At 40.3% G+C, this 26,682-nt stretch overlaps 1 protein-coding gene across 1 annotated transcript in view; it reads left to right on the top strand.

Moving 5' to 3' along the window:
* Positions 1-26,682, top strand: part of cacna2d2a (calcium channel, voltage-dependent, alpha 2/delta subunit 2a) — a 139,471-nt gene that overhangs the window by 21,272 nt on the left and 91,517 nt on the right. The window contains 1 exon segment of the mRNA XM_079682190.1: positions 15,527-15,643. Within this exon segment, the coding sequence (XP_079538316.1) occupies positions 15,527-15,643 (117 nt within the window).

Below are 26,682 nucleotides of genomic sequence, written 5' to 3'. Positions count from 1 at the left end.
TCAATATAATTATTTTTGATAATTTAGACTGTTTCACAATATATATGATAGTAGCAGAAAACATATGGTAGGCTAGTATATCAATTACAGTTTTAGAAGAAAAACAAAACAAGTTACTGAATATTAATCAGAAGATTCAGAATCTAAAGTGACCATCGTATATGATCTTAAATCCATAAAAATAAATTGCAGTTTGTATTAAATATTAGAAACGGTGTATGTTGTGTTATTTGTACATGGTAAACCCGAAGTAAAGATGGGTGTAAAAGGATCCTGCATACTTTATCATTCATCATTATCTGCATTGGCGCGAGTACAATGATAAAGAAACCCAATCATCAGATAACTGATAATTAATCCAGCAGGTATTACACATACCAAAAGATGCTAAAAGACAACAATCTACTTTTTAGTTATTTGTTGTTTTACCATTAGGTTGTTGTTTTAAGTGCAAATTAGCCTGGAGCTTGGGACCAATTGAAACATGGAACTGTTTGATAGTCCCTCTTCATTGTGTTTAAATGACCACATTCTGCTTCCCATTATACTGCAGTTTGGGAGAAATGATCTCATATACCAGGAGAAAATATGCAACTGAGGAATAAGAACCACAACCGGACTCATGTGTGTGCCTTTTTTCTTAAAAAAGAAAATACAGCGTCAGACTCACTAAAGTGGAAATTGAAACTTTCAGCCTGAAGAATGACAATTTCATGTTCCTTTGTTCTGTTGCTTTGCACATTTATGCTAAAAAGTGTAAACTTTCTGGCTCTAAAGAGGATCTTTTTTTTCAGCCATCGTCAGGTCTGAGATATTTCTGACACAAAAACACGAGACATGAAAACAGATGAGATATATCTGATGAAACGGGGACATCTTTCATCAGGGCGTCTTTGCTGATCTATGCCACGTCAGGTGGTTACATCAAACATCTACATCTGATATGGTGGTCACAATGGCTAATCATTTTATAGATGATAATATTTTGTTTATATTTACTTCATGATACAAACTTCGATTAATACTCTGTTGGGACAGGGATTCTTATTTATTCAATTCTGCTGACACAATAAGCTTTGACCTTGTGTGATCAAGAACATATTTTCAGGCTACAGTGCAGGTTTATGTAAGTCACTCTGGCACAGTTATTTCATGTATATGTTGCACCAAAGCATTATTATTTATTGTGAAATAAAATACTCTTGGTGTGAATAAAGATACAGAACCATATGCTCATTTCTCAGGGTCTTAGCCTTGATTTGGAGAGGCTGTGATATATATCTTAAGTACAAAACTGTCCAGTGTTTGTGTGTTGTATGATAACATAGGAAGCAAACCCCTGCATGTATTTATAATTGAAAAGTCTGATTATAGAGCTTTTTAAAGAGAAGCCTGCATTGATTGTTGTCACACACTTTGTACAAATGCTGAATAACAGCCCTTGCTTGAATGTTGTCTTTGTTTGTGCCACACAACTTTGTGGGGCCGTCTCTGCCGCTGTGAATTTGTTGTTCTAACAGTCTGTCATCAAAATTGAGTTCCTGTTGAAAACATCTAGAAGAGAATATTGGCTCATGAAATGAGTCTTTTGGCCAGAGCTGTCAGGCTAATAAAGGAAACAGAAAGATTTAGATGTTACTTACCTCTCATGTTTCATAACAAACATTTCACATGCCAAATGTGTCCTGCTTGCCTGTGACTAATTAATTCTCTCATGTTTCTCAGGTTAATTGGACCAGAATTGGAATAAATGAACAATGCTAGTTAGTTCATAACCTCACAGTTTGTATAAGCATTATTTTTATGCTTGTGAATGGGAAATGCAATAAATCTCGATATACTTGATTTACAAGGTCCACTAAGTAAAGCTAAAGTTAGAACTCATTAAAGTTTATATGCCAAAAGTGTGAATACTCAGAGGGCAGTGAAGCAGGAAGACGGCTTTGCGAAATATGTTGTTACCGGAAGACAGTCTGCTGGAGACCGTAAGGAGGAGACCATCATTACCCGTTTAACGTTAGGGCACAGAGAGCTCAATTACACACTTCATAAAACAGGTAAACACCCAACAGGAGTACCTGCACACTGAAATCAGTTACAATCAGTTCAACGGCTCTGATTGGTAGGAGGTGGAGGAAACTAATATAAGGAAGCAAATTATCATCATGTTATATTAATTTTCCTTTGAAAGGCATCATTTGATTTGAATTGTCATTATATTGTCTACTAAAAAGGAATAGGTTTAGGATAGACATTTTTTTTTTCAGGTAGAAAAAGACTATGGAACATCACTTTTTCAGCCTTTGTTAAAGCTGACGTTATATGAACTCTCGATGCTTAGTTTGGAAAGTGGTGAAAGCTAACAGGACAGAATATCATTATATGATCTCTCTTCTTTATATCATTATTCCCTCTTTTATTGGCAAATATGATTTATTTTGTTTGCATGGTTCTGCTGATCTGATGAGATGGTCCGCTATAAAAATATGGCTGTGAACAATGCCATTGTTAAAACTATTCGCTTTAAAGCTGCATTTAATGAATACATTTCTAACATTAACTACATTTGACTTGATGGGCCTTAAACTCTGATCAGAGATTTTCATATTTGTCTTTTGCTGAATGTCATGTCTTTATAAATGCGCATAAGGCAACAGTATATTTAGCATTCTGCAAGAAAAACTAAATATGGTCATGCATCCTTTGTTTCTATTGGTTGTTTTTCTATAGCTATCACCATTTTTCCTGGAGCATGTATGTTTTCTGGAATAAGTTTAAACGGTTTCAACGTTTAGAGGTCATCTTCTGTTTCTGGCCACCATTTTGTCCTCAGGTGTTGAGGACCTGAAATGTTGTTTGGTTTTAATTGGTTGTCAGTCAACCGTGATTTTCGAATGTGTTTTGTCTCAGAGGTTGTGGATGTTTTCAGTAATGAACCTGATCCATGTGACAGGTTCTTTGATCCTGGTTTTTGTATTTGCAGGTTTAATGGATGTGTAATTGCTTGCTTTATGAATAATCAGATCAGCAAAGAGGAGTGAAATTGTGGGCTTTCAGCAGTTAAGCAGCGTGCTTGTTCTGTTGAGGCGGATACCACCCAGTTATTTGGAAACCAGCCACTGACCTCCACAAAAGAGACATCAAAGCACACATTGGTTTTTGCTCTTGTCTGATTTGTGATCAGTGTATTTTACCTCTGACCTTCAGCCAGGGGAATACGTGTTTGACAAAATCTTGCACATACATTTTCTAGCCTGGGCTTTCAAAGCCAATAGACAAGCAGCCTGAATTAATTGCTGCATTCTACAGATTATTTGATATTCTGTCCCGATTGGACCAAAATGCATAATGTGGACTGGTAGCTGAATAGGTGCCATTTACCTGCTGGGCACTGCAGAGGTGTCCTTGAGCAAGGCACCGAACCCCCAACTGTTACTTGGCGTCGAAAAACTGGCCCCTTCACTCTTGACCAGTGGCGTAACTATCGACAGTGCAGCCGGTGCAACGCACCAGGGCCGGCCAGGGACCCATGCAAAAAAATTGACGGTCAATGGCATTGACCGGTTCACGCAGTCTTCAAAGTAACAAGCAACCTTATTCATTTGTAATTTGTCATTCCAATGACCTTGCTCCCTTTCATGTCATGTGATGAAAGGGAATGGTTGTGTGTGTCCGTGCGTGTGTGAGCGCATCAGCGTGCGCTTATGTTTGGGGCCCAAAACAATGTTTGCACCGGGGCCAATCACAACCTTGTTACGCCACTGCTTTTGACACATCTATTTTAAAGCCTGTCTTTAGGTCCTGTTTGTGCATGTGTGCATTTCTGGCCCACTATTATGTTTGTAATTGTAATACTAATAATATAATAGGGACCTTTATCTTTATCTTTCATGTTTTATACATTACAGTCAGTTAAGTGCTCAATTTAAGTGTTGAAATACATGACCCTGATACTGGTAGCCTGAAGGTTAATGGACGATTGCTCCTACCATTGTTTCATTTGTTAGCCAAGTTAAAAAAAGCTGTCTCCAAATATATACATATATTTTTTCTATCCATTGATGGGTGTCGGTGTGGTCCACGCTCTGTATTTTATTAAGGCCACGGTGGCTGTTGCGGGGGTGCCCATGCAGTGAAGTGGTTAAACCCTGGCTCTCTTTCTACAGTGCAGAATGGGAAGGCATTCATCTGGCCCAGCTGGACAGAAGGAAATTAATGATCATTTACACTGACGACATAATCAGGCTTCACGCTGTCCTCCGATACTAAATTGCTTCTTTTGTTCCACAAGATCTCAGTCTTTCTCTCCCCATCTCTCTATGTCAGTGTCTTTTTCTTTCTCTCTCGCACTCAACACTCTCTTTCTTTTTTTTGTTCCAGGTCGTTCTCTGTTATCGGTCATTAAGTGCTAGGTTTCCATGGAAACAGCCAGTTTGGCAGAAATTGGCATGCTGTAAAAGCGTCTCTGTGATGTTCAATATGGAGAGCTATCCCCCTTCCACTGAGACCGTGTCCAGTTTAGTGTGTCACTGCAAACCTGTTCGTGGTGTGAGTCTTGACGCATTCGAGTACGGACTTTTTTTGGAGGGAAATAACAAAGACCAAGTCAGCGTCTCTGAGCAGGGGGAGATATGAAAGGTTATTCAGGGCAAAGGCATACACATGGCACGCTGAAGACATCCCCTCCATCCCTTATCTCTCGACCAGGGTTTGTGTAGCTGTTCCCTTAACGTTGTTGCTTCTAAGAGCAGTGACCCTGTTGGCAGGTGACATGGGGGGGGGGGCTGTCTGTGTGTAATTAGGCTGTGCTCTGTGCGTAATGACTTAGCATGAAACCACTCTCTATCAGGCCCAGCACACAGCCGTGTTAGAGTCAGACGGTGGGGAGGAGGGAGGAAGGGGTTCGGCCATCACCAAGGGCAAGCCCATAGGACGTTTGGGCAGCATCGTCTCTCAGAAGGGAGGTTAAATTGAGTTCCTGAGTCAGTGAAAATCCCCCATATCGCTTATCAAAAGGCAAGAGGGTTAAATATTCAGTCTGGGAGGTTTGAAATGTAATCTGCACTGTGAGTTGAAATTGTCTTTGCATTCCTCCCTCTCCGCTCTGTTCTGCCTGTGGTAAGAAAGAGATAAGTGGGCCAGCACAAAATGGCTGTCATAGTGTCTGTCACTCAGGTATGTGCTAGGCCTGCAAAGTCCGACTTAGACCTTAACTCGCCAAGTGACAGGTTACACTTGAACCCCGTGTTAAAAAAACGTTATCTGGTATAAATTGGGGAGCTAATTCAAAGCCAACACCTAGACACTGGGATTGGGCCAGATATTTGAGTAGTTCGGGTCTAAAATCAATGTAAGCGGCTTTGGATAAAAGCCTTTGCCGAATGTAGTTTAGAGTATTTTTAATTACACCGATTCATCAAAGATCTTGAACAAGTTAGTTTGGATTGATGGGGAATTAAGATGGGGATTTATTTGAGTGTTCAGCTGTGTTAAACAAAGTCTTGCATGTAAGATAATGAGCACTGTATTCCACTGCTGTGCGACCTAAGCACGCAATTTCCCTCCATTTTAATTATGTAATAACACCTCATTGACCTCTGCTGCTCTAATACCTCTATGAAGTCTTTCCTCCAAATTAAAGCCAGACCACACTCTGCCATCTCCGGCTCTGCATGTTTCTTTCAGCTCATTATCCATTTGATATTTACTGATGTTTTAAGAGTGCGAACTTAGCAGGGGAGAGTTAAGATGACTTGTCTTATTTACAGAGTTTCCAGAAACTGCCAGAGAAGAAGTATTTTTTTTATAACTGGCCGTTTATGCAGTGTATACCAGATTTTAAGTCTGTGTAAAAGACGATGAGAGGACATGAGCTGCAGAAAAGGACAGACAGATGGCGTGAAAGAGCAGCGGTGCCTTTTACTTTCTGGCACACATGACCTTGGACCAACGTTAGGAGTGTGAGCAGTGAGCTGCAAACCAAAAATAATGCAATTGGACCGTGATTATTTAAAAACATAATGAACTGAATACGCTTTAATAAGGTCGAGAGGTTGCACACAACATCATTTCAGATGGGAGGCTAGTTCTTCACAGGATGAGAGTGTTTAGCTGGCCATTGTGTCAATAGACCGAAACAAGCCAAGCTCAGAGTTGATGGACAGGTGCCAGGCTTCATCTGTAACGTGGAAGTGGCGCAGTAATTAGTCAAATGAGGAGCAAGTGGAGGAGATGCTCCAGAGAGGGAACCCCCCCGGGGCTGTGTCTCCTCCGCATGAAGACCTCCACATCCCACTCAAATACACAGACACACACACAAAGAAAACACAACCATGCATACACTAATTTAAGCACACACAGAAACATCATTTGCACAGTTTCACACATTAGATGTATTTTAAGAAGCATGGTGTCCCAATACATTATATACATGTCTGAAAACTCTCACACACGCAGACCCACACACATTGACACACACTTATCACATGTTTTTATGCTACTGCTGCATATTATATGTTTGATAAACAGCAGCCCCTGTCTGAGACAATACTGTGACAATATACAAGCTTTAGAAATGAAAATGATTGAATAGGGTGTGGAGATGGGGAGGGGGTTGAAGAAGTCAAGAAAACAAGAAAAATGGTGCCGGGAATTATAGGGAGGATATTTCTGCGGCTGTCTATTTGAGAAAAACCTAGTGGAAGAGAAAAAAACAATTCCCTACCATCAGCAAGTTAATAAAAAGGCTGCAGTTTATCTCTGTCTAAAAGACAAATACCCTGACTGAGGATGGAAGGGAGGATAGGAGCGGGGGGAGAGGCTGCCCCACATTTCCCTTTCGTCCTTTCCTCGCTCCAACAAGTCACTTACTATGAGTCCTTCTGTCTGATAGTTCCCAACTGGCTGGCGAGCGAGTCCTGTGAAATCCTGGGATCACACACCACTGCTGTGTGACTCTTTGCTTCTGCTGACAGGGCTAATTAATGAATATCTACAAAACTGGGCAGTTAAAAGATCGCTGTGGGCTCCATCTGTCCAGCTGGTCCTGTTTGCCTGTTGGTTTGCACCGTTTGTGGCATGGCAGAGTGAATACCCCTCTCTCACTGGCATACTTTATCAGGATTTTTAAACGGCTTGTTTGGGAACAGGACTGGATCGATACAAATGTAAAGACACGGTATTCAAGGTCAGCTTTTACAATAGATCTTCATGGTCACTTAAACTGGACCAGGAGGATAAATCAGTTATGGCTCTGGGAATCAAATCTCCATGCTGTGGCAATCACTACAACAGGAATAATAAGCACTTTCAACAGCCTCTACATCTTGAATAATGTGACACATGTGAGCTCTGGATGAAGATGATAATCGCATCACTCAGGGATGTTGGTAAGATGCAATGAAGCGGTGAACACAGCAAGTTTAAATACACTGATTACCTTTGAATGAGACTATACAGCACCTGCAGGTGAAAACACTATTTCAGCGAGCAGATTAGACGAGGCTGAGTGTATGCAAAGTCCTGTCTCTGTGGGGTGTTTGTTCACATGTGTGTGGCTGCGGTGGTGTGCGCGTAAATAATGTTTTTCTTTGTTCAGACCTGTTTGTACCACCAGTAGACAATCCCTCTGATAATGTTACAGAAGCCAACCCACTCTACCCACCCCCCCCCCCCCCCCCCCCCCCTTCATGCCATCGTTCTCTCTCTAATCTCAAACTCTCCCCAAGGGGTGCATGTAAATATTTAGCCCAGCCTTTGTCTCATGTGATGAGTGCCCGGATGCAGCTTGCTCTGAGGTACTTTGTTTTGGCACTGATACTCTGTGTTGCCTCTGAGACTATTGGAATCATGGTTCTTTTTTAAATGTACTTATTACTGGCTTTCTATTCAAATTGGGTTGATTACACATATTTTATTAACAGTTTATTATGTGCAGGATTAACCAGCCAGACCTTAGATATCTCAGTCTGTAAAAATATGTATTTTCATCATAAACAAGATGTACCATTTGGTCCAGAGGGCATAGTTGTGTGCGAGTAGAAATTAACCGTTCATTAAGCTTCACACCCCATAGTTACTGTTGCATGACAAGCTTCCCATTCTGGCCATGCACATAATGTACATGATATTGAACTAAATGCCTGAGGCCAGAGCTGAATGTGAACTGTTGCTTCATTAGCTTTTTTATATTTTAATTTTAATGTTGGAAGAGAAAAAGCATTATAGATAAGTGCAGAGCAATCACACTTTCTCTGGTAAGGGTGATTGTGGATGTTGTACAAACATTCCCAAATCCAGTAAAGAGCAGTTCAGAGCTGCTAATGTTAGATTCAGATAGCATTACATACCAGAGTTGAGCTACCTCACAATCAGGAAATACTACACTGTGGATGTGCTAGTTGTGAACATTAATACTCCATAGTAATAAGCCATAATCAACAAACTAATGTAACCTGGTTTCCTTGTTTTCCCATTGGACACCACTTGCACTCACAAACGTCTGCAGTTTATGATAAAGCAAATAAACACTGTTTACTCCATTCCTTGTGATTTTGCTTTTAGTTTTATGAAAGATTACAAACACAAGGCACCGCCTACCTTACACTTTAATTGCAGAGCCATATGCTTCAGAGTGGAGACATCTTTACAGACTGGTTATGGATGCTAAGCTTTAGTTTTACAGTAAAGCTGTCAGTCCTGTTGCATTCACTAGATTAAAATCCAGTTTAAAGGAAATCTTGTGAAAGCAAAATGGAAACCAGGCTCCAAATGTCTTGTTTTGGGCTGATATCGAACAGCACATAGACTTACTTGGTGGACTGAATCTTTTTGTCTGTTGGCCTGATGCAGTGCCAAGCCTTGGTAGACAGTCAGAGGGAGTATATGCCATCAAAGCAGGTGGCAGATTAGCTGTCTACATGTTGTCCATTCCTGACACACTCATCCATCTCTTTTTCTCTGCTGTCTCATTGGGACAGACTACCTCTCTGAGAAACTAGCTTCACAATTGAAGCCAATGATTCTGCTCTTTTCTGTGTCTGACTTCAAGTCGTATTGAACTATGAGAAGCTTCTGGTGTGTTGTGTGTTATCAAGCTCCTCGGAGGGGCTGCAGCTCTCTGTGCTCTCTTATTGAACTCTTCCTGAGGCCTGTTGAAGCTGGGTCTGCTCTGCAGAGCCCACTAATATTCCTTAATGATGTGGCATCTGTCTCTGTCAACCTCTGCCGTGCAGCAGCCAGGCGCGGTCTATTGTGGCTGACTTCACAGAGAGATAAGCAGTCCTCTCTCAATAATATCAACACTTCCAGAGAACATCAGTACTAGCAGCAAACATAGTGAAAAAGTCAACAAATAAGCCTTTATAAAAAGTGACAGTAGCAGACAGTAATCTTTTGTATTTGTTATTTTCACTCTTACGTTCCTCTGCTGTGTTGATAATAAAATAACACTTTTAATAAATTCTAGGTTTGTGCACCGTATATTGTTATGTAGCATCATCATTTTACTGTGAGGACTGACTTGCAAAACAGTAAACTTATCTGCTGAGTGCGAGCCAGCCGATCTGTATACCACTTTTTAATATTTCTGGAGTCCCGCCACCCTCTGTCTTGCCATCTGTGTGTTTACAGTAACATTCAGAGCTTGGCACACGGAAAACAGTCATCATGGCTCATGATGAGAATGTGACTAAGTGTGACATGTATGAGCTGTACAGAGGGCGTGAATGTGAGTCTGCGCATGTGTGCACTTGCATGTGTGTGATTTCTCAGTGTGTACTTGACTGTCCCGGCTGCCAGAGAAAGCATATTGGTGGCAATTGGCATGCTTACTTCTGTCGTAGCCTGTGCGAGCGTCGGCAGCAGAAGGTTGGATTGGCCGTCAGTCGCTCTTTGCAGAGCCACCTCTCCTCCTTCCTGTGAGAACGACAGGCCTCCACAGAAAGCTGTCCAGGCGTCACAGCCTCGTGCCAACTGCATAACTGATTAACACTGCTAATTTACACCGCTGCCTTTCCAGTCCATGAATTATCATTTACAAAAAGGATGGGTAGCACAAAACAGTCACGTCTATTTTATTTTCTGTATGTTCTTTGTTATATTGATTGCTGACATGTCTGTATAATGTAAATGGGACACAACCATGCCATTAATCAACATGCTTCAAAAAATGAATGTCTTGTTTTCTATTTTGTGGCGATATACACTGCGAAGCCAGTACCATGACAGTGGGGAAAAGATACTCAGTCCTTAAGTACCCTTCTTTGTAGGTTCATTAATTATCCTATGATATTCAATCATACAACATGTGCTCTTAAATATATAATAATCAGTCAATTGTAACATTTTATAACCAATTTCTTACTTTTTATTTTGCCCGCTGTTTATTTTCAACTAGTACCTACAAGTGGTTTGCCTCACTGAATATGATTTTTGGTAAAGCTCCTGACACAGTGCTTGGTTTTTCTCCTGTAGCTGCCCCATTACCTATGAGTGAGTCAAGCTCTAAAGCCCTCAAATATAATTTCAGACGGGCTGATGTGCTTATGGCCCTCCAGCAATGATGGTCACTCATCTCCAACCTCTCGCCAGAGGGGATTTAAAGCTCCTCGGGCCTATCTTGGCCAGCATTACCATGTGTTGTCTGTCTGCACCGGGTGCTCCTCCACCCTGATGCTCATTGGCCGGCTGCTACTTTCTGGGCTGGAGTTTTGTGCGGTTGACAGCGCAGCTCAATCTTCTCCCAGGATGAACAGGGACCTCATCTGCCCATTACAGGAGCTTGTAATGTCCAACCTGTCAGAGATATGAACTCCCTGTAGTTATATCTATCTTTATTCGTCTCCATCTTTATTTTTACAAGTCTATTAAAAGTGATAATAATATTTTAAGGGGCAACACTTTCTTTAGGGTTTAGCGATACATATAATGCATTCTTATCTACTTATAGTGTTGTAAAATTATAGTTATAAGCACTCGCACATATTCATAACACTAAGCATGACACATGACAAAGAATTGACTTACAGCATAAGGTCAAGAAACATTACATGACTTCACTTAGAAAATAATTACCACTTAGAGAAACTTATAACATTATAACAATGATCATAATGCATTATAAACATTTTACAATTTATGAAAAGAATACAACATATTTGACACTATGATCTATAAATGTCCATAAGGGACACTTTTTACTGTATAATGACATTTGACCTTAAAAGCCATTATAATATTTCAAATAAATGATTGTTGCCATAAAGCATTATGAATGTATACATGTATTTATTTAAAAGTGCTTATCATTATGATTATGTAGAGCTATACTGTATGAATGGAAGCATTATAATGATGTTGATAGTGCTTTAGATATGTGTCATAGTGTTACCAACATTTTCCCCGGCAAACATCCATAGTGTTTCACTTACAACATGTCAGAGAAACTGATAGCGGTGCTGTTTATGTGGCAGCACTGGACATACAACAGACAGAGGTCACTGGAGAGGATGACAAACTGTGTCGGTGGATACAGTTTACTGCACAAGGCACCTCAGGTAAATACTAGCTTTGTCATAGACTTGTGTACATTTAGTGGTGGGCAAAAATAATAATTCTATAATAACTAATAATACTATAAGATTGAAATCGTATTATCAGTACCATATTATGTAACTATTTCAATCCAACATATTTATGTACATTTACACATATACAAGATAATTTCAATGGTTGAACTCGTTATTCAATTAGATATCAGAACTATGAACCCCAATATCTCTACATGACACAAAATTAAATTAAGTGACAAATGGTATTATTGAACTCGAGTTTTTAGCTTCTGTCCTCTCGCATACCACAGAGAAGGTTATGTGCAGCAGAATCCATACAATAGTCAAAAACAATAAGTTGAAATCTGTAGTTCTTGCCTCTATTTGTATTTGAGACCTGGGTGATGGTGTGCCTTTACCAAGTGAGCGGTTGATGCAGCAGGCAGCTTCATTTTAAGACATGTTGGACCACAATAACAGTGGTTGACTTAATTTGTCAATGGTTTGCTGGCTCTGTGCTTTGAGGAGGTAATTAGTAGTGCATTTCCCAATGAGGCTGTTTGATGATTGTGGTAGCAAAGACTGCACTATTATACAAAACATTACAAACATTTAAATCCCTACATTTGCTATGGAGGGAGAATGAAAAATGGCCTCAGCTCCTATTTGTTTCCAGAAAAAAACTCACCTTACTACCTATTATATTTAAAAAATACATCTTTTTTGGAATCCCCGCAGCAATATGTGTTTTATTGTATTTATCTTTAGTGTTTTGTTTCTAAGCTCAAAGTAGAGAAGGCTCTGGCTGTAATGTCCCCGAGCCAGCCATGAATCTTCCGGGGAGAAGCAGACCCAAAGAGCACTACCACACATTAGGGGAATTAATATTGATTTAAAAACAAATTTGACATGGTTTTTTAAATCGACTTGAAAAATGCGTTGCTTAAAAGAGTCAGGGGTTTGTAGTCTGTCAATGGAGCGGAGAAACCCTTGTTCTTGTTTTATGGTTTAATAAGATTCCATTAATGGCTTCTTCCACCTTGAGAAAAAAAAGCCCTTTGGAATGGTGTGTGTCACTGCGTGTGCGTATGTGCAAATGTGTGGGTATGTTCATGTGCGTAAATACTCACGTGATTCTCAGTGCCGAGTACTGCCTCATTCAGAACTGAAGGGTAATAACTAATTCCTTTAAGTGTGTGCGTGCATGGACTGTTGAATTGCAGTCTAATGACTTTTTTGGTATGAGCACCTGAAAGCAATGCAACTCAAATAATTGAGCCACCTGTTTTTACATTTAAAATGATCATTGTTGTTGCGTCATGATGGAATATGCAGATTTCACCTTCACATTTCACTTTGAAAAGTAGTTTAAAGTGTTGTTTGAAACTAAGCAGGATACCTTATCCCTCAGAGGGCGGCCAAAATAAGACACCAGGCAATCTCGTCAGAGTGCTCGGCTGGCATGGCCGCAGCTTCTGGGGCCAGGTCTGCCTGCTCGGTGGGCCGGGGAAGGGAAACTGCCTCTGGCCGCCTGCCCAGCCTTCAGCTCGACAGAGATGGATCGTATGGAAGCCAGTGTTTTCTTTTCCTAATTGCTGCACATCAACACATCAATCCCTCAGACATAATATTTCATATCAGAGAAAAGGGATTGTTACCCTGGCAAATATGAGAATGTTTGGGTGGTACCCATTCAATCACGAGATCTCTGATTTAGACCATGTGGTTCATTTAATCAAGTTTGATCTAATTGTTGTGGGTACTGAAGTGTGTTTGGATCGAATCTCAAACACCTTAGTCACTGGAAGGCCACAATAGTTTAGTTTAATTGGTTTATAACATCAATCACAATACAATTACTTATTTTGAACAGAGCCAACCGGTCAGCCCACAAGTAGCAGGAGTCAGGAGACGGGCCATACCTTTTTATAAATCATCATTTACTTCCTTATTGCATAATAACAACTTGCATTTTGTGATCACATTTTCTATTCTGTGTGAGTGTAGGTTGTACCCAGCTTTACTGGTTGTTTACGGACACATAAGTTAGCTTTGTTCCACACCTTGATTTAGTCTTACATATGAATTATTAACAATAATTATTGTTATTATTATTATATACTAATATAGGGCTGGCTTATCTAAAGCCAGTTGAGTAGCACTTGAAATGTTTTAGCTCTATGAAACCTGATGTACTTATATGATTCTGTTTTCTTCGAGTTTGTATCTTGTTGGTCGAACGCACTTATTGTAAGTCGCTTTGGGTAAAAGCGTCAGCTAAATGCAATGTAATGTAATTTATTCTCGCACCTGACCAATACCGTAAGCAATTGATTCAGATATGCATGCTTTGCTTTATCTCACGTCTAACTGTGGTATATAACCACTAGTGTGCTAGTGTTCTCTGTACCTGGGGAAAAAGCCAGACTTGTCACTTCATGTTAGATGGTTATGCCTGGTGTTGTCACATTGAGAAAACCAATTAGCAACATCATGGAGTATGGGACAAACAAAAATACCCGATGCATCTCAACATGTTTAATAACAAAAAACATTTCAGAAGTTACCTGATTGTGATGTGATCTAGTTGACCTGTGATGTCAGTCTGCGTAAGCATCATCAGTAAGCATATTTTATTACTGGTCAGGTGTCACACAATTGGACATTTATTTGCCACAAAATGTTTGACCGGACTTTACTCAAGCCTGCAAAGAGCCTTGGTAAGGGAGATAAATTGATGTATATTCACAAGTATTTATACTAGACGCAAGCAATGTAACCACAGACCCTTCAGGCCACCTGTGAAAAGTTTAGTTTTTTAGATATTCAGATGTATACTGGAAATCAACATGCACATTAACATACTGCTCGTATTTAAAGCGCATATATCGGGCCTTACTGAGAAAAAAAAACAACAGCTACCTAAAGCAATCTCTTTAAATTCTTAGTCCTCTTAAAAGTGTGTGTAATTACTTGAGTAAATGATTGATTGAAGTTAATTTAGAGAACCCCAAATAACAGCAATTACCTAAACACACAGCCTTAGTAACTGCAGCTTTTAAGCCTATCATTGCATTAAAAAAACTCAACAACAAGCTTTCCTGGGTTTTCTAGCAAAGAACTATACAAAATGGTTTTATGGTGTGAAAGTGGGTCTTGCGGTGTCTTAGGGCAGCAGGATAAGTGGTAATCCTTCGGGAGGTGCTCTGTTGTAGACTACAGATCCTATAGAGCCCGGGCAGCTGACTCAGCCTTCACAATTCTTCCAGGGGGAGCAGACTAATCTTCCAAGTACCTTCCTCTGTCAGCGGTCCAGGCATCTGTCGTTCTGCTTCTGGATGCTGCTTTTCAAACATCCCGGTCCCTTATGGAGTCCCATACCCATTTCTCTTCGTTGTTTTTTTGTGGTTTGAAAGTCTTTGTAAGTTTAATGGCTCTTACCTGATTTCATTTAGCTAATGCCCCAGAGTGCTTGATATATTGCTGCTTTCAAGTGAAAATATTGAAATTCCTGCGTGCACTTTAGCTTGGGGATTAAGGTCCTTCATGGTTACAAAATGTCTCCGGCCTTTTCTGTTTCGGATAGCCTTCACTAACCCGTTGGATTAAGTCACACATGTGTTGTTGCCAAGCTGTAAAAAAGGCTGCTTGTGTTGGTTAACATTGTGGGGATACAAGATGTTCACCCAGCAGTGAGGATCTGCTGGAGTTTGCATTTATTTAATTTGATCCTGACTGCCAGACTGCAGCTGGCTAGCTAAGTGCTTTGCCATTAGGGCTCTGTTCTGTGTTTAATTCTCCTACATTGCCGAGGCTTATGGGTAAAGCTCCAGGCTGCGTACTGCCTGCTCTACAGTAAATGTTTACCATCCTGTGTGCTACCTTGAGAATAATCAAACTGCTCCTCTGTGATCTTCTTGATTAAACTAATGGCTCGGGTAATCTGACCTTTTATTCCCCATGTTTTCCATCTGCAGATTTATAATGAGAAGAAGAGCCAGTTTGAAATCAAGAGGAACAACCCCAAGGAGTTGGTGGAGCGAGTGGCACGGGACATCTCCAAGCTTCTCATCAGTAAGAGGAAAGCCCTGGAGGTAAGAGGACCATGCACCTGCGTACAAACATGCACTATAAAATATGTAAAACAAAAGCAATATAAGTAAACTCACACAATCTGAATCAACCATATCATATTCTTTACTTTGTAATCCTCTAGTCTTTTTCTTCTTAGTAGATATATATTTATAATGAATCAAAGTGAATGTCCTTTCCATGGGGTTAGACATTTTGGTGATGGAAAGAGATCAAGTTTATTCAGTATTTTAAAATCGGGCCATGAAGTGGTGGAGTTCATCTTTTCATATAAACCTTTTAGCTAATTTTTCCAGTTTATATTCTTTTGACTGTTCTCTCGTTTGCAGTTTTCTTTCCTTTGTTTAACATTGAGTGCGTACATTTTGAGATACAGTTTGTATGATGCATGAGAAGAAGGGTTATTTCAGGGGTTATCATTTCAATGTCCTGCATTTTGGGATACAATTATTACCACCGTTCTGCTCAGACAGCCCTGTGATTAGTTCAAATTAGTTTCGCTCTCACAGTGGGGAACCTCTAACCCTTTGGAGAAGAGGAGATTGGAGAGGGGGGGGGGGGGTCTAGAAGAAGGGAAGCTGATTGACAAGCAGGGAAATTAGAAAAGTATACACAATCCATTTTTAATTTTTAAAAGCCAGAGATAAAGAAAAGGATTATAAGTATGGAGAAATTCCAATTTCAAAATCCAAATATTTTCCCCTGTCTCAAAGTTGAGGCATATATTTTCCAAGTTAGCTGATTACTTTCTGTTATTACAGTATGGCTATTTAAAGCTCAATCTGTTCTATTTTATTACCACAGCAGCGAGACACACAATCGTTTTAATCAGTTTTCATGATTCACAATCATCTACACCGTCATATACATAAAGAGCTACACACACACACACACGCACGCACGCACGCACGCACTGTCCCCTACATGTATCACATTTTTTCTTTAACTTACACATAGATGTTCAAACACGTTAGAAAAGCATTAGCGTCACAACAATCTAGGGCTGCTCAATTAATCGTATTTTAATCGCGATTAAGATTATAACTTGCAACGATTACGAAAACAACGTAATCGAAATAAAACAATATTTTTTTTATTATTACCTTTTTTTTTTGGTTTTTCAGTTGAATTATACTTAAAGTTCAGGGTAATCAACTCTTAAAAACATACTGTTCACATTTTTTTTGTCCAATAAATGGATGTTTTCAAAGTCAATGAATAATCGCATTTAATAATCGCAATTACAATTATTGACCCAAATAATCGAAATTATGATTTTTGCCATAACCAAGCAGCCCTACAACAATGTGTCACTCAGTATTTATAATTTGAATCTCATGCACATTAATCAAAGCTTCCAATACCCTGTTTCTGTTTCTGACCAGATATGGTAACTCAGGGCGAAAGCTTTGACGGTTTCTTACACATTTGAGAAGGTTGTAAAGGGGCAGAAGTGTCAATCTTTTAAGAGCATGAGGTCTTGCGGGATGAAGCACTCTCATGGAAAGGAGCGGAATTCCCTCAAAGGTACGGTTAATTCAACTGCTTGTGTCCTCAAAGGGAGGGAGGCTTCACTGTAAGTATCCCGTGTTCATGTTTAAGAATGGTTTTGGAATGGCATTGACCATCCACCATCGTTTTGTTTTGGGAATAAGGGGACAGAACTATATCCCCACCTTCACATCAATGACACACACACACACACACACTCACAGCAACTCACCCACACCCTAACCTCCACAGGCCACGCTGTCACCTCACATCCTGTCCAGGAGATTCACTCAGGAGGGAGGAAATGAGGTGAAAAAAGAGAGGAGCTGGAATGAGAACGACTCCTCGGGGCGTGGAAAAATCAAGAAAATGATGTTCAGAAATTCATAGATTTAAAAATGAAGAGCAAGCGGGTGGGAAGTAGCGAGGGAGCCGGAGGTTGGTTGGAGGGAGAGAAAGAGTTTGGTGAAAAAATCTAAAGAAGAGGAGAGAAAAAATGAAGATGATCAAATTGAAAAAGGGAACCAGCAATGCAAAGCAATAGGATTCATTATGCTGTTATATAATTCAAACCTTAACCAACATGCAACGAGTTAATACTTTAGTTTTTTTCCTGGCAGGTTAGGAATGATATTTTTCCACTAAAACTAAACAATTGTAATGGTGTGGGCAGAAACATTAATGTGGACTTATTATTCATACCGGGGAGAAAGAGTCCTAATACAGTTTGTAGATAAGAAGGTCTCAAGCTCAGCACAGCATTGACTGCATTTTATATTCCAGCCTTTGTCTACCCCCTTTAATGGTTATTTAGTCCAAAATGTTTTCTGCCACACATTTGTTTCTTTTAAGGGGAGTTGTGTGTGTTTGTATGCACAGGCACGTGTGCACATGCAAGAATAAATTATTCTTCTGCAACCTATTCAAATACAGCTCGGGGTGATTTGTAGTAATTCATGTTTATATTACTAATGAGAAAATACACATTGACTCTAAATATTCAGTTACCGATATAAAGTGGGCAAAGGAGCCTTTCTTAGTGCTCTTGATTTAGCCTTAATTCTTAAATTAGCAACACATTTTAATCGTTGAAATGCTCTGCTTAGTTGGAAAGGGGAAAAAAATAATAATCCAGTAGGTGAGTGTCCTTTTGTTCACCTCACTCTGTAGCCAGGGTTTTTTACTGCAATGCAACAGTCGGCATAGCTTAAATAACAGTCTGTATGTATCATTCATCTCAGCTGTGATATCCACATTTTGTGTTCAATTCAGCAATGTATGCTTACTTTCCCCTTAAAGAATAAATAGGTATCTAAATATCTATCAAATATAACTCAAAGTGATATTTACTTGATGTTTTCCTCTCCCATAAACCGAAGCTGCATAAGCTGACTTACTTTTTGTCTAAAGCCTCCCCGATGTTTATTCTTTCCCTTCATTTTCCTTAATCTCCTCCACTCCATGCCCCGTCTGCTCTCTCTTTCTTGCTTGTGGCTCCAGCCGTCTTCTCAAACAATGATCCGCTTCTCAGGTCGCTGTCAAAATTAAAATGTAACACCAACCATAGGCTGACCGACTTGCATGTTGCCGCTGGACACTTTTCCTAAATGTATTTCTTTTCATAGGCAGGTTGAAATACAATTTCAGCTGACACCTCAACTCATCGTTTTTATTTGAGGATTGTTGAGCCATTAAGGTTTGAATTAAGTGAGTTACATACAGCGACTTATCCGCTGTATTATTTTTTTCTGTTCTTTGCAAGTTCCATTATTACCCATCTGTACAGTCGCTTGAGGCTGTTTTGAGCAGAAAATAAAGTGATCTTCAATCAGAAGTCAGTATAATGTTCTATTGCCATATACAGTCTTTCTGAGGACTATTTACTATGATTTCTACAGGAATAATTAACACATTTTAAACAGTGTTTGTCAGTTTAACAGTAAAATAAAAAGTTTAATGTATCTATAAGCAAGGATACAATTCAACAAAGACGAAGGATAAAGGTTATGATGATAAATTAATGATAAATGTATTTAAATATATATATATATATATATATATATATATATTCCTAGAGTGCTATTTAGCCAATTCTTAGGAAATTTATTTTTATTTTATTTAACCTTTATTTAACCAGATAAAAGCATTGAGATACAATCTCATTTTCAATGCTGACCTGGCCAAGAAGGCAGCAACGTTACACATAACAAAAACATATAAAATACAGAGAACATAACTAAGAAAACAAAAGACAAAAAAGCAGTTACTACATTGTGCACATTAGGACAGTAAGAATGGCACTACTTATTACTGCAAGAGCAGCTGGTGGTAAGGACTTCAGACAAATTCAATTTAAAACCTGCTATAGGGACAAGTGCCCTCAGTTTTAGGTTTGATTGAAGGTCATTCCAAGACCAAGGACCATAATAAAAAAGAGACCCTTTTTCCAGCCTCAGTCCGCACAGCAGGAACCTGGAAGCGTCTTACCTCTTTTCTCCCTCGACATGTCAAATGCAGTATTTTATACAAGTCCTTATAATCCATACTCTCTTCTGCCTGAATAATCCTTGCAAACATAAACTGATTTAATTTCCCCTCCGGCCACTAGACGAAGTATAAAATAATGTGATCACACTCACTGGAAAAAAAAATTGAAAATTGTTTTAAACCTCTTGCCTAAATATCTCAGATCATGTTGCTGGAGAAGTAACAATCACATACATGTAAATGTTCCTCTTTGTACTTTCACTGTGTCTTCCTATATAAACATGTGAGCAGAGCAACAGGCTCACACCTGCGCAATGATACAAGACTGTCTCTCTGACAGGCTTTTTATCCAGAGCAGCCAGAGAGAACACAGCCCGTCATGTTACCTGTCATGGGTATAAAGCCAAACGGGTGAGATGGACCTCCCAGACTGATCTGAGCCCTCATCCCTCCCTGTGCTGCTCTTTGTGAAGCTCTATATGATCGCCGCAGAGGCCTGAGATCAGTTGGGCCCCTCTGAACTATCTGAGTCTTCATAGCATCCTGTACCTTGTCAGTCAGAGTCGGGCAGAGCCGGCTGTCAGTCAGGCTGCTGCTGGGATCTGACTGCCTCCGGGAGAGAAGTGGAGGCCAGGAGCTACAGACAGAGATCATGTTACATTCCCATCAGCCGCTACACAGCAAAACTACTATTGTCAAAGCTCTTCAGTTCTGATTTCACAGAGTGAACTGGTGAAATAGCGAGGGGGAAAAGGTTGGTCTAATCCAATTACACAGATTTCAATACTATTCCAATACCACTTAAAGGCTGAAGCATGGCTGCCTCTCGGCTCCTTGATGGGTACACACCCAGCCCGCTACTGGGTTGTTTATTGAGAACATTGCCAGATCAAACCATGGAAATGAGGCAGGAATAGGGAGAGGCGATGCCTGATTGAATATTCTTTCATTATTACAGCCAAGAAAAGATTCGGAGCAACACAAGTGAGTGGAAGCAGATACAATAAAAGGGAAAGACACTTAGTCGAAGAAGTGTGGATGCTGAATTCTGTGGGTCACTCCACCAGTATGGAAATAAAAGATTGACCCATGTAAATAGATATATGGAAAATTCACCACACAGTGACAGCTGCTGTGGAGGAAATATCTTTAATCTAGAAGCTAAATGGATGTGTAGTTTAGTCACACATGGGATGTTGACAGCTAAATTGTCCAGCTACTTCCCTAATATCTTAAGAAATGTCACAGCATCCATACGTTTTTTTAGTGTTTCTCTTGAAAAACGTTTTATATTATAGCACAACATCAAAGTGGCAAGAGAGAAGAGTGAGAGCTTGAGAGTGAAGATGGGGTGCGGCGTCAGAAAGGATAAAAAAGTCAAATGTTATTTACTGATGGTTTCACCACTCTTTTGTTCTCCAGCAAGCATTTTCTTTACAAAGTAAGCTGGGCTTCGTCTGAAGTTACATAAACAAACCTGCCACTCTCTATTAGAGGTTATTCAAAACTACAAGAGACATGACAATCACCCCTGTTTGATTGAAGATGGACATTAAACAAATTGAAGAAAGTGGTGGACAGTGGGCAGGTTCTTCATCAGGAATGATGGAAATCTTATGTGACTTTTGCAGTCATGCTGATAGTGATTGTGAGAGATTGCAGGAGAGCTCGGACCGGACACTGTGCAGGGACAGCAAAAGTGTGCTTGACAGAATTAATCAATCAGACTGCGTGGGCCTGCGTCTCCTCCTGACCGTGGAAACCAAGACGACACACTCGGGTCAGGGATGGGGAGGGACGGTCCGCTCCGAGTCATCTGTCATCACATTACATCCATTAATAATTCACTGAGACACATACTCTCGCACATGGCACGCACAGCCGACATGCATGCTGAAAGGAGCGTGAGCACGCACGTGTTGGCACAGGTGTGAATTCCCACTGGTATTTCCAAGAAAGAACTGAGGGAATTATAGCTGACACTGAACAGTTATTATACTGCAAAACGGTAGCAGCAGGCCATCACTCATGCACTTTTCCCTCATTATATTTCTTTTAAGTTTGTAGTTCTTACCCTATTCACATATTCTTTTTTTAGCCATCAATTTGCTCTTCTAATAATTGTATCTCTGAGTGACCGCCCAAGATGATTGACACATTGACACAAACTTCTCAAACTGGTCTCATGAAGTTAACTTCTTTTTTTATTTCACTTCACTTTTTCCACGAGGGGAATGTAGCTTTAAACAAATTGCTTTAAAAAACACATTCGATTTAGGAATCGCTGGCTTACAAAAATCCATTAAGGCAAAAAGGAGTTGAGGCTGCCCACACTCTTCTTGCTCCGATGCAAATTTATTAGGATAAAGACCAATGTTTCTATAAATCTGTCTCTGGAGGAGAAATGTAGCTTTGATCATTATAGTTGCATAATAAATGAAAAGGCAGCAACTGGGCTCACTTTAACGATAAGTCATACTTCATACAGATGTTTGTTAATGGCGGGCCAACAAAGAATCGACCGTTTTAATTATTGTTAGAGCAGTAACACTGCGAGAATAACCACCTACTTGGAGTGTGTGGTTGATAACTTGAGTCGTGATCTCACACAGATCTCAGACGCCTCAGTGACTGGCTTTAATTGAATAGGCATCCGGCACAAATAACCAATTTATAACAGCTACATTTATCCCTCAGGCTTTTAAAGGGGACACCAACAATAAAAATGAGGCTCCAGCTATCACAACACTGTGAAGCTGAGTAGTGAGAGCTGTCACTCGGATCTGGATTGGCCCTCAGTGGAAGTGTGTGTACTAGAACTGGAGGATTAGTAAAGTGAAGACCTCCTTGTCTAATGTGGGTCTGGTAACTGAATTCAACACGGCCTCTGGCGAATCTTTTCAACCAGTTAGACAGTGATGTGCTGTTGTTTGTTTCCTGATGTGCCGAGAAATCGATAAGTACTGTAAAGATCCTTTAAAAGGAGATCTTTAAAAACCCTGCCAGGCTTTTCAAATCACTTGAAACACTTGAATTCTAAGTTTCTGTCATTCCCGACAGCAGCGGCACGACAGCAGCTGGTGCGCCCACAATGAATTACACCACCGGCAGCAAGTGATTATATCCCTCCTGTTGGCATGACGCGATGACAAATGAAGGAGTTGTCTCTCACTTTCAGAGGGAGCAAGATTTTCCTTCAGCCTCGCTCCCAACGCACCTCATTCTGGGGCGACGTTTAATTGTTTTTATGCGAGAATAAATGGTAGTGTGTGTTCTAGGATCATAAATACCATTAGTATAATAAAGCTGTTGTTCTAGCCTAGGCGTTTATTTTATTCCCGGTGAATGCTTCATGTTTTATTTATTATCAGGACTTCATGTAAAATGAAGTCTGCTTGGACACAAAATGTATCTTTAACTCGTATATCTGCAAACATTTTATTGTCCTCTTTTAACCTGTCGTTCTCCCAATGTCCGTCAGTTGAAGTCCTACTCTGCCCTCATCATATCATTAAAACTTGATCCATGCACTCACTATTAACCTCCCCGAGGCAAAGCAAGCCACTCAGTTACAGCGAGCACCTCTCGATATGGCTTGTGTTAATTTAGGGAGCTTAATGAATTACAAGGGCTTTATAATGAGTGTGTCTGAGCAGTGCTGTGGGGAGGTCAAATGGTGTGAATAACTAATGAACCCAATCAACAGTCAGAACTTTAACATGCGTGGAACAATTTATATATGCTGTTGTAGAAGACATGGCTACATATTACAACCCCAGCCCTCCCACCACTGCCACCACTGTGAGACTCTAACAAAGTAATTTGGTTTTCTATTTCCTGTAGGCCTTTGGAGAGGCAGTTATAGCTCTCAGGTCCCATCAGGGAAGAACATAGGAAGTAGGCCGAGCTCTACTTGGGTAAAAATAGAGGAAATAAACTTTACAACTTGCAGCATGCACTGATTGACAAAAGCATATCAAATTTCTGTCGGTGTAGTTCAGAGAGATTTCATCAGGTTCCTGAGGACATACACCATTTGTGGTGTCTTTGACGTATGCCTTTAGGGTCCCATTCTGTTTCAAACTGATGTTTTGAGGGATGTCTCGACAGCAAAAACCATTAAAAACTGAATTCAAATGCAATATTGTCACGGAGGCAAATGTTTGAAGAAAAATAATAATATGCTGTTTTAATGTTTCCAAAAACAGTACATAGCAATTCCACATTATATTCCTCCAGGTATGATTTGAGAACTACATCAATGACAGTGCCAGTAAGACTCCACATTAGCATACATTTAAACAGAAAATGAATTCTAAATTCAGTATATATGTTTTGAATCTTAAAAAGAGTATTTCACAAGTTACTGAGGTAAAACAGGAATCTACATACATACTCAAGTTCTGTTGAACTAGGCACTCTGGTGCTCATTAAACACGAAGTACAGCAGAGGCTGATGGGTATGACGTTTTTTAGTTAATCAGTCATTCAGCCAGTCAGTCAGTCAGTTAGTTATTAGGGAAGTATTTGGTCATAAAACCGTGCATTGGACAAATAGAGATTGCTCTGATTTTGGGTTTATTTCACCAGATAATGTAGTTTTGACCTTCTGCTGGTGGAGCTAAATGAAAAGTCAGGGGGTCACCAAAGTCAGCAGGCTTTATCCTCTGGGGATAATGAATAACTGTTCAAAACGTCATGGCAATCCATTACATTGTTGTTTAGTTATTTCTGTGGTGCACCGACAAACAGATGGACAGAAATTGGTATCCCTAAAGCTACATCTCTAGTGTGTAACATTTATCTTCCTCTACCCAAGGACTAGAAGCTATTAGTTGTTTTTCATATGGATTGACACACTAATTGTGCATATGTACATGGAGGTAGACAAACTCCAACACATAGCGATGCACACAACACACACACACACACACACACACACACACACACACACACACACACACACACACACACACACACACACACACACACACACACACACACACACACACACACACACACACACACACACACACACACACACACACACACACACACACACACACACACACACACACACACACACACACACACACACACACACACACGATCACACATCCCCTCCCATACTCTCCTCACCAATCCCCTGGCCCCTGTCATTCAGATCTATGAACTACCATTAGCAACCATCTGTTACAACCTGCAGCAAAGCTATTACACACACACAGACACACGAAAAAACTCACACATATAACAGACACACACACACTCACACACTCACACACACACACACACACACACACACACACACACACACACACACACACACACACACACACACACACACACACACACACACACACACACACTCACCTCGCTCAACGTATGGCTGGCAAACTTCTTCAAAGCCTTGAGAGAATTTGTTAACGCATCGGCTGTTTAACCTTCAAGTGAAGGTGAAGCCACCTGTAACCTCAGTAACACCATGTGAATATCGTCGCTATGCTGCGGCCTATAGATGCTTCTGAAGGTCAGCAACCTTCATGCTTGCTCCCACAAACACACACAGACAAAGTGGAAGGTCATAACACAAACACACACACACACACACACACACACACACACACACAGGTCGCTGCGTTGTGTTTTAAAAACAGATTATCCTTTCTCTAGATTATTCTATCTATAGTAGTGGGCCAGTCTATGGCTCCCACTGATAAAAGGTCACTGCATCCCACCCACTGTTTGTTGGCATTCCACATTAGGCAAAATAAATGTCAGAACCTGATCTGCTTCTTGACAGAAAGCTGCCTCCAGCACTTTCCTTTCACATTGTCAATGCACACATTTATTTTAGCACTGAATGTGCCATTCACAGCTCCATTTGAATGCGATGCTTTGCCCCTTTTCCTCCTAAACAAATGTCAGTGTACAGCCGTAGATTTATATATTTTTTGCCGTGTTCCTGCCTCACACAAATCATTCATTTGAGTGACAATACGGGTTCCAGGGAGGAAGTGGAGGGAGGGGGGGGGTTTGATTCAGCATCTAATTATCCAACTTCTTCTTGAAAGGAAAAAATGCTTTCTGTGTTTAAGCAACTTGTTCACGTAGCAAAAGCATCTGCTTCACTCCTTCATTTCCCCGTCAGCGAGGGACAAATGAATAGAAATGACTGCTTTGTGCTTTTATGCAGCCGTCTCTCCAAGCAGCATAAAACATATATATTTCAAGACTCCCATGTGCAATTTTGTATCTGCGGAGAGGGAAAAGAAAAGGAGAGATAGAGACCCTTGACTCGGGAATAGCTGTGCCAAAAAACTGATGATTTTTTCTATTGTGTTCTTTCCTATGGGACACAATTGGAAAAATATCCTTTTTATGAAAGAAGCTTTTGAAAAGCACCTCGGCAATCAAACAGAAAATATATGTCATATCGTTGTGTGGTGAAAAAAATTAAATAAGCACTGCGTCCATGTTCGGAAAACAAAATGGCATGAAACTGTCACCTGCTTTTCCTGGTGAGACCCTTTTTGTAGAATGGCAAAAACAATTGAGTAAAATATGTCATTAATGATTGCTGTGCTAAGCAGGTCAAATCCACCCCACCTCCAATCCCCATCCCTCCACCCTATCAGATCCCTCCTCCGCCGCTTCCTCTCCATCCCGCCGATTATCCACCGGCTCCCTCTTATCAGTTTCATCAGCTGAGAGGCCATACAGCAAAATGGTTCCCATGGGAGGAAGTCAATGCGCAAACTTTTGTGGATACAGACCCAAGAGATGGAGAAACCTCCTGTTTTTAATCAATATGGCATTAAACACAGCTTGATTTCCTTAGTGGTTATTTGCATAGTAATGAATGTGGCCGTGAAATTGCACATTCACCGTGTACAAGTATTCATGTTGTTTTACGATGAAAAGGTTTTTCCTTTTTAACTTGATCCCGAGAGGGCGGCCAGATGTTGCTTGTGGGCAAAGAAGCTGTTGGTGGTCTGTTAAATATCCTTATCTGAAGGTTGGCCTGATATCCATTTGTGCCCCGGATGCTGTGAGGCTGTGC

This window comes from Notothenia rossii (genome assembly GCF_949606895.1).
Source record: "Notothenia rossii genome assembly, chromosome: 5".
Taxonomy (NCBI): Eukaryota; Metazoa; Chordata; class Actinopteri; order Perciformes; family Nototheniidae; genus Notothenia; species Notothenia rossii.
Note: the sequence above shows the minus strand (reverse complement) of the source record. Positions and strands in the feature narration are given on the sequence as shown.